The sequence below is a fragment of the Erpetoichthys calabaricus genome, chromosome 3, assembly GCF_900747795.2.
Source record: "Erpetoichthys calabaricus chromosome 3, fErpCal1.3, whole genome shotgun sequence".
NCBI classification, from domain to species: Eukaryota; Metazoa; Chordata; class Cladistia; order Polypteriformes; family Polypteridae; genus Erpetoichthys; species Erpetoichthys calabaricus.
The window spans coordinates 81305092-81320600 of NC_041396.2; the positions used below are offsets into that span (position 1 = coordinate 81305092).

The following is a 15509-nucleotide window of genomic DNA, read 5'->3' on the forward strand; positions in this document are numbered from 1 at the left end:
CTTGTAACTTGTAACTCCTTTGAAGTTTTCATAGGTCTCTTTGTGGCTTTCCTCTCCAGTCATTCTCTTACGTGATCATTCATATTTTTGTGCACAGCCTGCTCTAGGCAGATTTACACCTGCACCATACTCTTTCCCCTGCGGTGGGTTGGCACCCTGCCCGGGATTGGTTCCTGCCTTGTGCCCTGTGTTGGCTGGGATTGGCTCCAGCAGACCCCCGTGACCCTGTGTTCGGATTCAGCGGGTTGGATAATGGATGGATGGATGGCATACTCTTTCCATTTCTTTTTTTTTTTTTTTTTTATTTATTAATTTGTATTGTAATCATTCCATACAAATACAGTAGATCAATTTATAACCAAACAAAGTTGAAGACAAATCAAACCCCACCCCTGAGAAGGAGCGCTAAGCCAAAGGAGAATTGCTTAGGGCTTTTTAATAAGGCAACAATAAATAAAAGAAAGGGAGAAATAAATATATAGGTAAATAAGAGACGGAGAAGGGAATTAAATGCGGTAATAGTTATTTCTCTTATTCTAAAATAATATTGATTAGATCCTGCCAGGTTTTGAAAAAATTCTGTACAGATCCCCTAACTGAGAATTTGATTTTTTCCAATTTCATATAATATAAAACATCGGTTTCCCACTGACTTATCAGAGGAGAGTTAGGATTCTTCCAATTTAACAGAATAAGTCTGCGTGCCAAAAGTGTAGTGAATGCAATCACCGTTTGCTTGTCCTTCTCCACTTCAAGTCCGTCTGGAAGAACACCGAACACAGCTGTTAATGGGTTAGGAGGAATTGTAATACCATGGCTGTCTGAAAGGCACTTAAAAATTTTTGTCCAAAATGATGTTAGTTTGGTGCAGGCCCAGAAAATGTGACCCAGTGAGGCAGGAGCTTGGTTGCAGCGTTCGCAGGTTGGATCTTGCCCTGGAAACATTTTGGACAGTTCTAAGCGAGACAGATGGGCTCGATATATAATTTTTAGTTGAATAATTCTATGCTTTGCGCATATGGAGCTCGAGTGAATTCTCTGCTTTGATACCTTCCACTCCTTTTCTGATATATTGATTAAGAGATCTTCTTCCCAATGTCCTCTTGGATCTTTGAAAGTAAGGGACTCTAATAGGATTTTATATAATGCGGAAATGGTGTTTAATTCCTCGAAATTGAGCAGTATTTTTTCCAGCATTGTGGAGGGTGCGAGGTGGGGGAAATCGGGCAATTTTTGTTTAACAAAATTTCTAATTTGAAGATAGTGAAAGAAATGTGTAGCTGGGAGGTTGAATTTTGAACGTAATTGTTCAAAAGATGCAAATATGTTGTCTATATAAAGATCTCTGAGCATTTTAATCCCAAAACTTTTCCAGGTATTAAAAACTGGATATGTTTGTGAGGGTTGAAAGAGGTGGTTCTCTTGCAGAGGTGCCACAGATAAAAGATTTTCCATCTTAAAATGCTTTCTAAGTTGGTTCCATATTCTGAGTGAGTGAAGCACAATTGGGTTATTAGTATATTTGCGATAACTTGCATTTATTGGAGAGCAGAGCAGGGAGTATAAAGAAGTACAGTAATCCCTCCTCCATCACGGGGGTTGCGTTCCAGAGCCACCCGCGAAATAAGAAAATCCGCGAAGTAGAAACCATATGTTTATATGGTTATTTTTATATTGTCATGCTTGGGTCACAGATTTGCGCAGAAACACAGGAGGTTGTAGAGGGACAGGAACGTTATTCAAACACTGCAAACAAACATTTGTCTCTTTTTCAAAAGTTTAAACTGTGCTCCATGACAAGACAGAGATGACAGTTCCGTCTCACAATTAAAAGAATGCAAACATATTTTCCTCTTCAAAGGAGTGCGCGTCAGGAGCAGAGTCTGTCAGAAAGACAGAGGAAAGCAAACAAATCAATAGGGCTGTTTGCTTTTAAGTATGCGAAGCACCGCGGCACAAAGCTGTTGAAGGCAGCAGCTCACACCCCCTCCGTCAGGAGCAGGGAGAGATAGAGAGAGACAGAGTTTGTTTTTCAATCAAAAATCAATACGTGCCCTTCGAGCTTTTAAGTATGCGAAGCACCGTGCAGCATGTCGTTTCAGGAAGCAGCTGCACAAAAGATAGCAACGTGAAGATAATCTTTCAGCATTTTTAGACGAGCGTCCTTATCGTCTAGGTGTGCGAACAGCCCCCCTGCTCAATCCCCCTACGTCAGGATCAGAGAAAATCAGCGCAAGAGAGACAGAAAAGTAAGCCGGGTAGCTTCTCAGCCATCTGCCAATAGCGTCCCTTGTATGAAATCAACTGGGCAAACCAACTGAGGAAGCATGTACCAGAAATTAAAAGACCCATTGTCCGCAGAAATCCGCGAACCAGCAAAAAATCTGCGATATATATTTAAATATGCTTACATATAAAATCCGCGATGGAGTGAAGCCACGAAAGGCGAAGCGCGATATAGGGAGGGATTACTGTACTACAGGATTTTACTTCTATTGTGGACCAAGCCTGTGTATGTTCATTTATTTGTGTCCAGGTTTTTATGGCTTGTATGTTTGCTGCCCAGTAATAAAACTGAAAATTAGGTAAAGCCATGCCACCTTCTGCCTGAGGTCTTTGTGGGGTCACTCTTCGGATACGTGGGTGTTTTGAGCTCCAAATGAATAAGGTTATTGTTGAATCTAACTGTTTAAAAAACGATTTATTGATATATATTGGAATGTTTTGAAATAAAGAAAGAAGTTTAGGAAGGATATTCATCTTAACAACGTTAATTCTTCCAGCTAGAGTGAGATGAAGGGTTGACCATCTATGCAAGTCTTGCTTAATTTTTTCCATACAGATGGCAAAATTTTGTTGATAAACAGCTTTATGTTTACTTCTGATATTTACCCCCAGGTATTTAAACTGATCTGCTATGGTAAAAGGTAGGGTGTCCAATCTAATATTATATGCTTGTGAATTCACTGGAAAGAGTATACTTTTATTCAGATTAATTTTAAGACCAGATATCTTTTGAAATTCTGTTAGTGCTGTTAAAACTGCAGGGACAGTGTTTTCTGGGTCTGATATATATAAAACCATATCATCTGCATGTAGAGAAATTTTCTGTTCCAGTCCTTCTCTGACAATCCCCTTTATCTGATAAGAATTTGGGCAGTGAACCGCCAGTGGTTCAATGGCAATTGCAAACAGCAGTGGCGACAAGGGACATCCTTCTCTGGTACCACGTTCTAGCTTAAAGTAGTCTGAGCAAATGTTATTAATACAAACTGAGGCTTCTGGATTGGTATACAGTAGTTTGATCCATGCACAAATATTCGGGCCAAACCCAAATTTCTCCAATGCAGTGAAAAGGTAGTTCCATTCAATCATATCAAATGCTTTTTCTGCGTCTAATGATAGTAATATCTCTGGGGTGTTTGATTTTGCTGGTGAATATATAACATTAAACAAGCATCGGAGATTGGAAGATAGATGTCTCTCCATTTCTTAATGACTTATGTACCTAGGCTCCAAGGGATCTCCAAAGCTTTAGATCATTGAGCTTATTGGTTTGAGCTGCTTACTACTTTCTTCATAATAAAACTCTCCTAAGTTGTTACAAAAATCAAAAGATCAAAGCAACCCCCTAACTTGTGCTGGTAACATTTTAATCTAGGTACTGCAAAAATGCATCTATTACTCGTTTAAAATAACAAGCCTTTAACAAAGGCTTCTTTTGGTGTTCATAGCACTTATAAAACCTCAGTAGACATGTTATTCATCACAGTACAGTGTGGCATATTGACATGATGGCAAAATGACTTGTTAATATGAAGAATTCACAGGTCTTATACTAAATAAGTAATATCAAGATTATACTAAATATGTAATATCAAGAGAAACGTGTCTCAGTTAAGCCACCTTAGTACACTCAGAAAGTTTAAGTTTTGTTAGTAGGTCACATTGCCGAGATGAATAAACACTTTACTGATGCTTTGTAAGTGTTATGAAGACCCAAAGAAGTGCTTGTTAATGTTTTGTTACATAATATTAAATGAGTAATAGATGTATTTTTCACTCTTGTGCTTTACAGTCACCTTTCGCAGAGTTACTTGGAGTATGTAGTTGTTGATGTGTCATTTTCTTTCTTTCTTTCTTTCTTTCTTTCTTTCTTTCTTTCTTTCTTTCTTTCTTTCTTTCTTTCTCTCCCTCCCTTCCTTCCTTCCTTCCTTCCTTCCTTGTGAAGATTAGACCATGATACTGACTCACCACAAGTTGGATCTTTTAGATAAGGTGCATTTAAAGTAAAATCATAGAAACCCCTTGACTACAGAAAGGTGATCTCCATTTAACTAATTAAGTGACTTCTAAAACTAAATGGATGAAAAAGAGATGATTTAGGTGTGCCATATTAAAGGTGGTGATTATTTTGTGCTTTACATTTCTAATTAATTTAGATCAATTTGCAGAGATCTGTTTTCAGCCTTGACATTAAATGAGTCTTTTTCTGTCGTTCAGTTTCAAAAAAGTAATTCTATTTTTACCTTAACAATTAAAAGTGAAAACTTCCAAGGGGATGAATACCTTTTTTAGGCAGTGTATAAGGTGAACTGAATACAATTTAAGTGTATTAATGAAAAAAGGTTCAAATTCTTAGTAATAATTGTTCAAAGCGGCTTAAGAGAGTTCAACAAATGGACATACAGCCGGTCTGTTTATTAAGCACTCAAGTCTAAACAGTAACAGAGTATTAATTAGAAGCTCTTTAATGAATAGTATTGCACATTCTAAATAATACAATTCACAATACACTAAGGTCCATGCAAGTATTTTTGTTTTTTTGCAAACCATTTGAGTACAGATCTTTGTACGAGGTAAGGTTTTTCACAGAAACTGGATACTAATCAGTGCTGTTATGTCTGATTCAGAGGTTACAGAAATGTAAAGGTTTGTGTTTGACACAAAACGAGCAGAGATGGCAGCACACGGGAAACTAATCGGGCACACCTGCCCCTTTGAAATTTAATATCACAGCTACACAGCCTGAATGGAGCAGAGGAGAGCTGTAAAGTTGAAACTCTTTGGCCTGTGCTTTACCGAGAAAAGGGACTAAAAGGGAATCTGATTGCATTATGGAATGTTAAAGGGCTGTTGGAGATGCAGTAAGCTCCAAACGCAGTTTGTCACGTGTCATTATTCAGCTCTATGACGTGTGCTTTCCTGGAACTTGAAATCAAGCACCTAATCCTCTATTGTAGCGCTAACCTTCTCTTCTCTTCTTATGGCTCACATTTAAAATTCTGCCAAACTTTTTCTAAATGCAGTTCACCAATAAGAATAAAGGAAGCACCGTTTCTGTTGCTGTCTTTGCTTGTTATCCTGGTAGGTAGCCGGCTGGTCAGCGATGAATTGGGAAACAGGAAACAGTTGGCAGAAGTAGGGGATGGGTTCTCAGCTTGGGATCCAAACCTCTGTCGTGGATAACACAACTGGTGGAAGAGATTAAACAGAACCATGAAGATCTGCTGCTTGAATGCTATGGAAAATACAGTTTTACAAATATTGTTTTATGCTCATTTTTAAACCTCCTCACAAGTGTTTATATTTTAATGATTCATCCAGTGGCAGAGGAATGAGCGGCTTACTACTTTCCTTGTAGTGAAACTCTCCTAAGTTGTTACAAAAATCAGAAGATCAAAGCAAAAACTTTACTATTGCAAAAGTTCCAGTAATCTTAGTTCTTCACTGGGTCGGTTCAAGCACTTTTGTGTAGAAGAATGGCAACGTGTTGCATGTTGAGTAGCACACACAAGTAAGAATTGCTCTGTGACAGTAATGTGCACATGGGACTTTTGACAGCCAGGTTTGCTGATGTAATTCACACCACCAAGTCATTGTGAGATCCTACCTGTGCTTTAAGTCATAAAAAACATATGGTCGCAATTGTAATGTATGATAAAGGAATAATACTGATATTATTAATAATTTATAATTTTAATATTAACACTATTATTAATATTAATAATAATGGTTGTTTCTATGTACCAACCATCATTAATGAAATATAATATCATGATACAAAATGTAAAACAAATACATATGACATATCTTGATAAAAACTTCAAAACTACAAGGCACTAGTACGGCTGACTGATCAAGCATTACTGACCTGTGACAACAGTCATACTCCTTGAAAGAGTGAGAGGAGGGGACAGGATAAGCCCTGGCTGAAGGTTTATCTTTACATTTTCTTTGAGTGGTTAAGGAATTAAGAGCAAAAAGGGTAGCTTGGCAGAATAATAATATTGCTGTATTAATTCCTGTAGCGAACCCGCAGTGTGTCAAGGATCAAGTTATTTAACCTCCCTATAAAAATACAACGTACATGTGAACAATTCTACTATATATCTGTCCTTAATATGGTGTTCATTATATAAAGGTTCTATTTAAAATAATGTTTGTTTTTATTTGCTTAGATCAGAAACAAATTGGTGACACAACAACGTTCACTTACATCCTCCTGACTGTGACTTCGTGTTCGCCAGGGTCTGTTCTCCTCTGGATTTCTTGGCAGACCCAGCAATGACTTTGCCTCTGGCCTATCTCCTTCTTCTGTCCTCCCTGCTGTCTTGCCCCCCTCCCATCTTTCAGTCTCAGTTGTGTTCTTCTCTGGCTGCGATTGGCCAAACATCTTTTCAGCCTCCTTGAGATCTGCCAGTGTGACACCCTGCAATGAGGATTACTGACATTAGTACATAGTTCAAGTAAGGTATATAGTATGATATGTGTACATATAAACCTTATGAACAATAAAAAGCCGTAGACAAAAAATTGTCTGCAGTACTGTACCTGTGAGGCTCTGACTTAAGGCCAGACAAACTGACCTTTAGCAGCATCTCAAGGTAACTCACAGTTTAGCAAATGTGGCTTTTATGTCAATTTCTAAAGAGGATGATTAATAATTTAAACATGCAAATTCATTAAAACCATTCATCACTGGAACTACCCATTCATTCATTTTGCATAGCTTCTGTTTCCTTTTTGGGTCAAGGAGCAGATTCCAAACATGGAAAAGGTTTAAATCTACTGTATAAGTGGTCAGCTATGGACACATATCAACTTCAAACAGAAGTACAAAATGAATAAATCAAGACTGTCAAGGGTGCAGCAAAGTTGTATGTTGTCTGTCAATTGTACGGCATTATAAGTTACAGCATATGGTGTAAGCTGTACATTGTACGGTATGATATCAACCAGCTCCTTGGTATAGTGATAATGGATGCTGGAAGATTGTATTCGGGTAAGTGGAGCAAGCTAGGGTTCTGTAAAAGCACCTAATCAGAAAACTCTTTGCTTCTTGATGGCTCCTCAGATTTGTTTGGATGTGTCAGTCCCTTCTGAGATGCAAAACGTTCACAGTTAGGAGTGACGACACACCTATGCCAAAAACAGGTAATAAGGTTTGTTGAAAAAAATCTCAGCAGGAAGGATATCTGAGATCTGTTCATAAATTGCTTTGGTCTCTTTGTTCCTGGGATTAGTGTAAGCTCTCTGAGACCCTCTGCTGTAAAGATCAGGGCAAGAAAATAGTTCAATGCAAGGGAGAATGGATTATTTCATAATGTCAGAAATGCAGCTAACTTCAAATTTCATCTTAATTTCAGCAAAACCAATCATTTTTTGCTTGTAAATATTCTTAATGCCTCCTCAGAAATTTCTTATACAATATCAATATAGTAATACTAAAACACCTTAATTCCTTTTTTTCCCACTTATAAAGAAGGGCAAAGACTACCTAGGAATCATGGGAAGACTGTTAGTCCACTGCAGGACGCATACACACACACACACACACACACACATGTGTACACAGTACTGATTTAGAATGACCAGTTAACCTAATCTATCAAATCTTGAGGGTGTTAAGAATTCTAATACAGATATGACATGTGGGATTTAAACCCAGTTTTCTGGAGCTGTAAGCCTATAATAATATAATATAATATAATATAATATAATATAATATAATATAATATAATATAATATAATATAATATAATATAATATAATATAGGCAGCACGATGGCGCAGTGGGTAGCGCTACTGCCTTGCAATAAGGAAACCTGGGTTTGCTTCCCAGGTCCTCCCTGCGTGGAGTTTGCATGTTCTCCCCATGTCTGCATGGGTTTCCTCCGGGTGCTCCGGTTTCCTCCCACAGTCCAAAGACATGCAGGTTAGGTGCATTGGCAGTCCTAAATTGTCCCTAGTGTGTGCTTGGTGTGTATGTGTGTGCACCCTGCGGTGGGCTGGCGCCCTGCCCAGGGTTTGTTTCCTACCTTGCACCCTGTGTTGGCTGGGATTGGCTCCAGCAGACCCCCGTGACACTGTAGTTAGGATATAGGGGTTGTGATAATGGATGGATGGATAATATAATATAATATAATATAATATAATATAATATAATATAATATAATATAATATAATATAATATAATGTAATATAATATAATCCATCCATCCATCCATTTTCCAACCCGCTGAATCCGAACACAGGGTCATGGGGGTCTGCTGGAGCCAATCCCAGCCAACACAGGGCACAAGGCAGGAAACAAGCCTGGGCAGGGTGCCAACCCACCGCAGGACACACACAAACACACCCACACACCAAGCACACACTAAGGCCAATTTAGAATCACCAATCCACCTAACCTGCATGTCTTTGGACTGTGGGAGGAAACCGGAGTGCCCGGAGGAAACCCACGCAGACACGGGGAGAACATGCAAACTCCACGCAGGGAGGACCCGGGAAGTGAACCCAGGTCCCCAGATCACCCAACTGCGAGGCAGCAGCGCTACCCACTGTGCCACCGTGCCGCCATATAATATAATATAATATAATATAATATAATATAATATAATATAATATAATATAATATAATATAATATAATACTGGGATTGGCTCCAGCAGACCCCCTTGACCCGGTAGTTAGGATATAGCGGGTTGTGATAATATAATATAATATAATATAATATAATATAATATAATATAATATAATATAATATAATATAATATAATATAATATAATATAATAGCTCCAGTGCCCTTGTTTTAAATTCTGGATTCAGTAGTCTGTGTAGAATTTAAACGGGCACCACTATGTGTGTGGCAACTTACAATAAGTTGACAAGGGTTCACGTCCCGGGTTCTCCATACATGGAGTTTGTAGGTGCTCCTAGTGTCTTTGTGGCTTTCCTCAAGGTGCTCCAGTTTCCTCCCACAGTCTAAAGACATGCAGGTTGGTTGAATTGGCGTGCTGAAATTTGCCCTATATGTTCCTGCCTTGCCCCCTGTGCTAGCTGAGATAGGCTGCAGCAGATCCCTGCAACCCTGTTCAGGACTAAGATGGTTAGAAAATGACTACCATGTATGGTTTTTTTCTCTCTCTGGTTTTCTTCTTACATCTTAAAAGATGTGCGGGTCCAAATAATTGGAAACTCTGTCTTCACTCACATAAATGTATGTGGCTTAGTGAATGATTGGGCTCTACAATAAACTGGTGCCCTGCCCAGGGTTGTTTTTCACCTTTCACCAAGTTCCACTGGAGTAAGCTCCAGGCTTCTGCAACCCTGAACTGGATTAAGGGGCTTTAGAATGTTATTTTTTATAGTAACAGTGGAGATTATGGTTCAGATACTGAGCCCCATTGTCTGTATAAAGTTTGCATGTTCCCTCCATGTTAGCATGATCTTTTACTCTGGGTAATCTGGTTTCCCTCCTAATATTCTAAAGACATGTAGGTTAGGTTAACTGGCAATTCTAAGTTTGCTCCATATTAGTGTAAATGGTTGTGTGAATGGCTGCACCCTCTGCACCATACTATCAGTTGTATGGCATGGTAAACTACAGTATACACTGTAAGCTCTTCTGCCTGGCTAGTGCACTATGTAATGGTTTAACCTAAATTGTGCCCAGTGTTTTTATGAGTGGCTCTAACACCTCTGACCCTGATTAATCAGTGTAGACAATGAATGGTTTATATGATGTTTATAATATAGAGTGAAATTATCCTCCTGGGAATAAAAAGCTTTATATATCAGGGTGCTTACATACCTCACTCACAAAGGTTGTATTTTCTGGACAAGTGAGGTTTCTTAAAATAGCTCAGTATATTAGTGAAAAACCCTGAGGTATTTTAGAATCTTGATTTTCTGTAACTCTGTGCCCATATTTACCTTCAAACCTGATACTGACCTGCTGGTTGCAGACTCTGAATACAGTATACATTACTCTTATTCTAATATTTAAACTTGATACATCAATGTGGGTTATTGTTATAAGTAGGAGATGAGCATCTTGAGGAACACTTATCGCATCTCTCTCCTTCACTTATCACAAATCAGAGGCAACTTAGTTTAATTAATAAATTGTAAATCTGGAAAGCTGTCTGAATTTTAGATTTGCAATGACCTCACCTGTGTTGACCGCCGAGTTTGTCGAGCCTGTCTTGAGCGTGCCTTCCTCTGAGATTCAGCCTCTTCATCACGCACTGGGGTCAAAAACCTGCAACATGTTTACTGGTATAATTTGTCAGCCAATAAAATGTGACTTTTCTCCACCAAAAATCAACCACAGAAGTTAGCTCTTCTATTCAGCCTACTTCATATAGAGTATATAATATTACACAATGTGCACTCAAAAATGAATAATTATGCTTCCATCTCCACAAACAAGAGGCCCCTGTGGCATTATAAGTTGGCAAGTGTTGTTCTAAAATTACAACAGTATCGGTGAGTCATGCCACTTACACCTTCTGTACTGCACCTATGCAAATGTGCTTTTCCTGTAAGTTGTGATATAATGCATTTACAGACAGTGAAAACTGCAAATCCACACTTTCACAAATGGCAAAGAAGGCTATTTAACAAACTGGCAACTTTATTTGAGGGCTAAGAAGTTGTGAAAACAAATATAGAAAAAAGAAAAATATGTCCTGAATATTCCAGTATTACTTGTGCAGTGAGGTCTTCAGCTGAATTTGAAAAAAATAAAAGAGCAGTTTCACAAAGTGACAGGTGGCTCACAAAGTGACAAAAAAAGCTTCACTAAGGTGAAAAAATGTATTCAGTATGTAAGACCCTCATCAAAAAGGTGTTATGTGCAAAAATAACACTGAGTAATTTTCATGAGACTAAGTAAGCTAAGCAATAAGGAGCAATCAGTGAGGCTTGATCCAGTGCCAGGGTGTTGTACTGCATTGTACTGAGGTGAATAATATTTCTTTTACTGTCTTAGGTATTCATTTCACCACAGGCGTGGCACAATTCTGGATATAAAACATCTCGCTTCATCTCAGTTAAAATTTATATGGGACTTCATATTGTTATTCCCTTTTTATTTTAAACATTGACATCTCTTTGGTTTTGCTATGTGTTTAACATCATTTTTGTGTTTATGTACATAGATTGTGCATGGTTTAAAAATTTAGTTTACACTATGTGATAGATTAGAGGTCTCCGTGACCCCTTGAACCCTTGGACTCGACTCCAGACACCAGGTAAAAGTCCAATAATTATATTTATTAGGACAATACAGTGCACCAAGCACCCTCCTCTCCACAATACTCAATAATAACAATAATAATAACAATAACAATAATCCTCCACACTCCCAGACACTTTGCCACCCTTCCTCCCAGCTCAGCTCAATGTCTGGGCGTACCCATGAGTCCTTTATACCCCTTGACCTGGAAGTGGTTCCAAACCAAACCCACAAGTCCATTTCCTTCCGGGTCAGGGCAAACAGTCCTCCTCTTCATCCCGGGAGCGCGTCACTTCCTCGAGTCACGTGACTGACATGCACTCCCGGGTTATAGGGCATGCAAGAGTCCGGCAGTCTCCCCACAGCGACTCCTGGTGGTCCCCAAGGTATCCAGCAGGGCTGTGCATATAAACTACAAAGTCCATGAGGCCCTGCTGGAATTCGGGGAACGTCCACGCTGTTGGGAGAGCTCCATCTGGCGGCCTGGGGGTGAGGGCTGGGATATTTAGCCGGCCACACACCACAACTATTATAGCTGTAAGTGTTGTGTACCTGTACTCAGTGAACAATTCTACACAGAATATAAATGGAATTGAACTGAATCGAGTTGAGTTGATGGAAGTATGGTGGTGCAATACGGTGCCAGAATTAGTGCTGCCACTGAACAGGTCCATGGTCTTGGGACGGTTAAGTGTTGAATCCTGCCTTGCACCCAGTTCTGCTGTTCTCCAGCTTCTCACAACCCTAATTTGGATCAAGTAGGTTTGAAAATATATGAATATGAGTTGAACTGAATAGTAATATAGTTCCAAAATGCCCCAAACCTTTTTTTATTGTGATAAAGTATCTGTTGATTGTAATCAATACATAATTCAAAATAAACAACTTTTTATATATATACAGCACATTAATAAGAGAGCATCACCCCCAGCCCTACCCTCTCAGTTGGCTAGTAATTACTCTTGGTTCCCTAGGGAAGGGTCATGACAGCATTATTCCATGGGACTTACCAGTCAAATGTTTGGACGCTCCTAGAAATATTCATGTTGATAGAAATTGAAACCTTATTTTTTATCACAATACCAATAAACTGATTTAAAAATACAGACAAGACATTACTAGTATTGCTAATGGATATCGTTGCTTAAAATATGTAATGTTTAAAGTATTAATCAAATACCACTAACGGCGCACTGCACAATTATAGTTTTATAATTATAGACTTATAGTTTTCATACTCATTCTCTGTATGTTTAGCATTCATTTGCTCAGAGGTTGATGCACTTGCTGCTTCCTGAGCAGCTCTTCTTTTCTCCACTTTAGCGGCCCACTTCTTCTCTTCTTTCGTCGGCATCTTTTCACGTTAAAACTGAATTAAGTCAGTGTTTGTGTTGCAATTACTTAGTATGTAAGGTGATTTAAAATCCTGAAATGAACAGCCACGTATTATATTATATTATATTATATTATATTATATTATATTATATTATATTATATTATATTATATTATATTATATTATATTATATATAAAGATGAATGCAGAGCCATGGTTAACTACCTTAAACATGACTAATTACAGAAACCTTTGTAATTGCACAAGAAGAGAGCTGAAACTTGTTGTTCTTTTCACTAGAGTTGCAAGCTACTGGCATTTCTAAAGTTCAGTACTGGGTTCAAAAATGGCCTAAATGAAACAACTTTCTCAAGACAGTTACCAGTCTATTGTCTATTATCAGTCTATTGACACTTTTTGTTGGCTAATTAAAAAGATTACAATATGCAAGCTTTCAAGGCAACTCAGGCCCCTCCTTCAGACAAGATGTAATACAGACACTTTACTTTATATAGACACTAGGACAGATACAGGTAAAGTCATCCCCAATGGAGGATCGCAGGAATCATAGGAAGGAGAGGTCCTTTCATCGGATTAGCTGGCCCAGCGCTGTTTCAGCCATGGAATGGCCAAATGGGGGAGGCAGCTTGGTGGATGAGGTCTCCAGGACTCTAAATATATCCAAATCTTCTTATGTGATATCATGTACTGTTAAATTCTACTCCGTACTTCTAAAATTTTTATTTTTATACTGTATTGAGGATTTGTTCTGTTCTGTGTATTGTATTGTATTGTATTGACCCCCTTCTTTTTGACACCCACTGCACGCCCAACCTACCTGGAAAGGGGTCTCTCTTTGAACTGCCTTTCCCAAGGTTTCGCCCATTTTTCCCTACAAAGTTTTTTTGGGAGTTTTTCCCTGTCTTCTTAGAGAGTCAAGGCTTGGGGGCTGTCAAGAGGCAGGGCCTGTTAAAGCCCATTGCGGCACTTCTTGTGTGATTTTGGGCTATAAAAAAATAAATTGTATTGTATTATATACAGCATTGGAAGACATCTTAGATGTAAAAATTAATAGACCTCTCCAGGCTAAGATTCATTTAGCAAGAGAGGAGAAAAATGTGTAGTCAAGATAAGTTAGATAAGATAAGATAGTTGGATAAGATAACTGTCCAACAAAGTCTTTTGATGTTTCTGAGGAGTTTTTCAATACAAAGTGGATCTGCAGTCAGCTTGTCTGTGTCAGTCTGAGAGATGCAAACAATCCTCACATCTTACCATAAAACTCTTGTCTCTATTTAAAACATATTGTAATGTGTTAAATTTTAGCATGAGTTTAACTTCCCATTCTTTTCTCTCTTGCTGTGTTCTGAAGTTGCCCATAAGCACTGTGACTTTATTTTGATTTTTTTATTAATTTTATTGATTTTATTGAAATCACACAGCATTCCATACACATAGATCAATTTTACAAGAATAGGATTGAAAACAAACCAACCCCCGCCCCTGAGCACTGTGACTTTATCAGGAATATCTCTGTTGCATGCTTAATGTAGAAACTGTGTAAGTTTATTCTTTGGTGGAGCATTTGTCCAGTTTCTCCCACACAGAGTGCAGTGTTAGGACATTTCATACAGAAAATTAGGTAGACCACATTAAATGGATCATGTTCTAGTCAGCACAGTGGTATAACTACACAATCTGTATTATAAATGTATGGACACGTTTTACATCTTTTCTGTATGCAAGGAGATGTGCCATTTTCCGTTAGTTCACTTACGGAGCTTCGGACAATTAGTTGCTGCAGGTTTGGTGGTTGTCTGTATGCCAGAAAGGGGGGTTCTGGAAATACATTTTTCAGTGTTTCATCATTGCTTATCATTGGCTGAAGTTCTTTTATAATTTTTTGAAGTGCTTCAAGATGTGGGCTATAAGTGGCAACAAGGGGTATGTGGTTCTTGTTGTCTTTGTTTTCCTATTCCAGAAGGTTGTCTGTGGGCATGATTTCCGTGATAATAGAAGTTTGGTTTGGTCTTTTCTGTAGGCTGGAGTTTGATGTAAATTCTGGACATTTGATACTGAAAATGCAATGCATGTTCATAGAGGCCTGGAGTTTGTGGATCATTTAATTTTGTTGTTCTGCATGTTTCTCAACAATACAGGAAGACAGATTTGGCATTGGTGTTGAAGATGGGGACTGGAGAGTGCTGTAGAGTTCCATATAGGCAATTTGGTCTTATTTGTTAATTTACTTCAGGTAGACAAATATTTTGGTCTCTTCCTGATACCTTCACCTCTGGGCTGTCTTCATTATAGGCACTTTCCCACCACAGGAATTTTTTTCAGAAACCAGGGATTTTTTTAGAAATTCAGAAATTTTTGTAGCATTCCCACGTCAGGAATTCGGGCCATTTGTAGTTCCTGGTACATTTTTTAGCTCCTACTCCAGGGTATGTATTTTTAGTTTTTAGTTTAACCAGGAATTACTGTTGGTGGGGCTTGGGCAATGAATTTTGTGGATTGGTTGACTACAAGCACTTGTGCCATTTTACAAATTGGTTACTAGTTTGTACTTTGGAGAGTTATCTCTGAAGATGGAGCACCACATCACTCTTCACAGCCACCTCCATAGTGCACTGCATTGAAGCAATGATC

The 15509-nt window shown here is 38.5% G+C and overlaps 1 protein-coding gene across 6 annotated transcripts in view; it reads right to left on the reverse strand.

Annotated features, from left to right (window-relative positions):
* Positions 1 to 15509, reverse strand: part of LOC114648141 (protein phosphatase 1 regulatory subunit 12B) — a 143675-nt gene that overhangs the window by 101319 nt on the left and 26847 nt on the right. For 5 of the 6 annotated variants that reach the window (XR_007934585.1, XM_051925472.1, XM_028796990.2 and 2 more), the window contains exons 2-4: positions 10458 to 10545; positions 6500 to 6712; positions 5336 to 5474 (exon numbers count right to left, since the gene is read on the reverse strand). Coding sequence is in view for 4 of the 6 variants with exons in the window: in XM_051925472.1 (XP_051781432.1) it covers positions 5336 to 5474; positions 6500 to 6712; positions 10458 to 10545 (440 nt within the window). In the remaining 2 variants the exon portion in view is untranslated. The remainder of the gene's footprint in view (positions 1 to 5335; positions 5475 to 6499; positions 6713 to 10457; positions 10546 to 15509) is intronic. The other variant, XR_007934586.1, reaches the window with a different exon arrangement.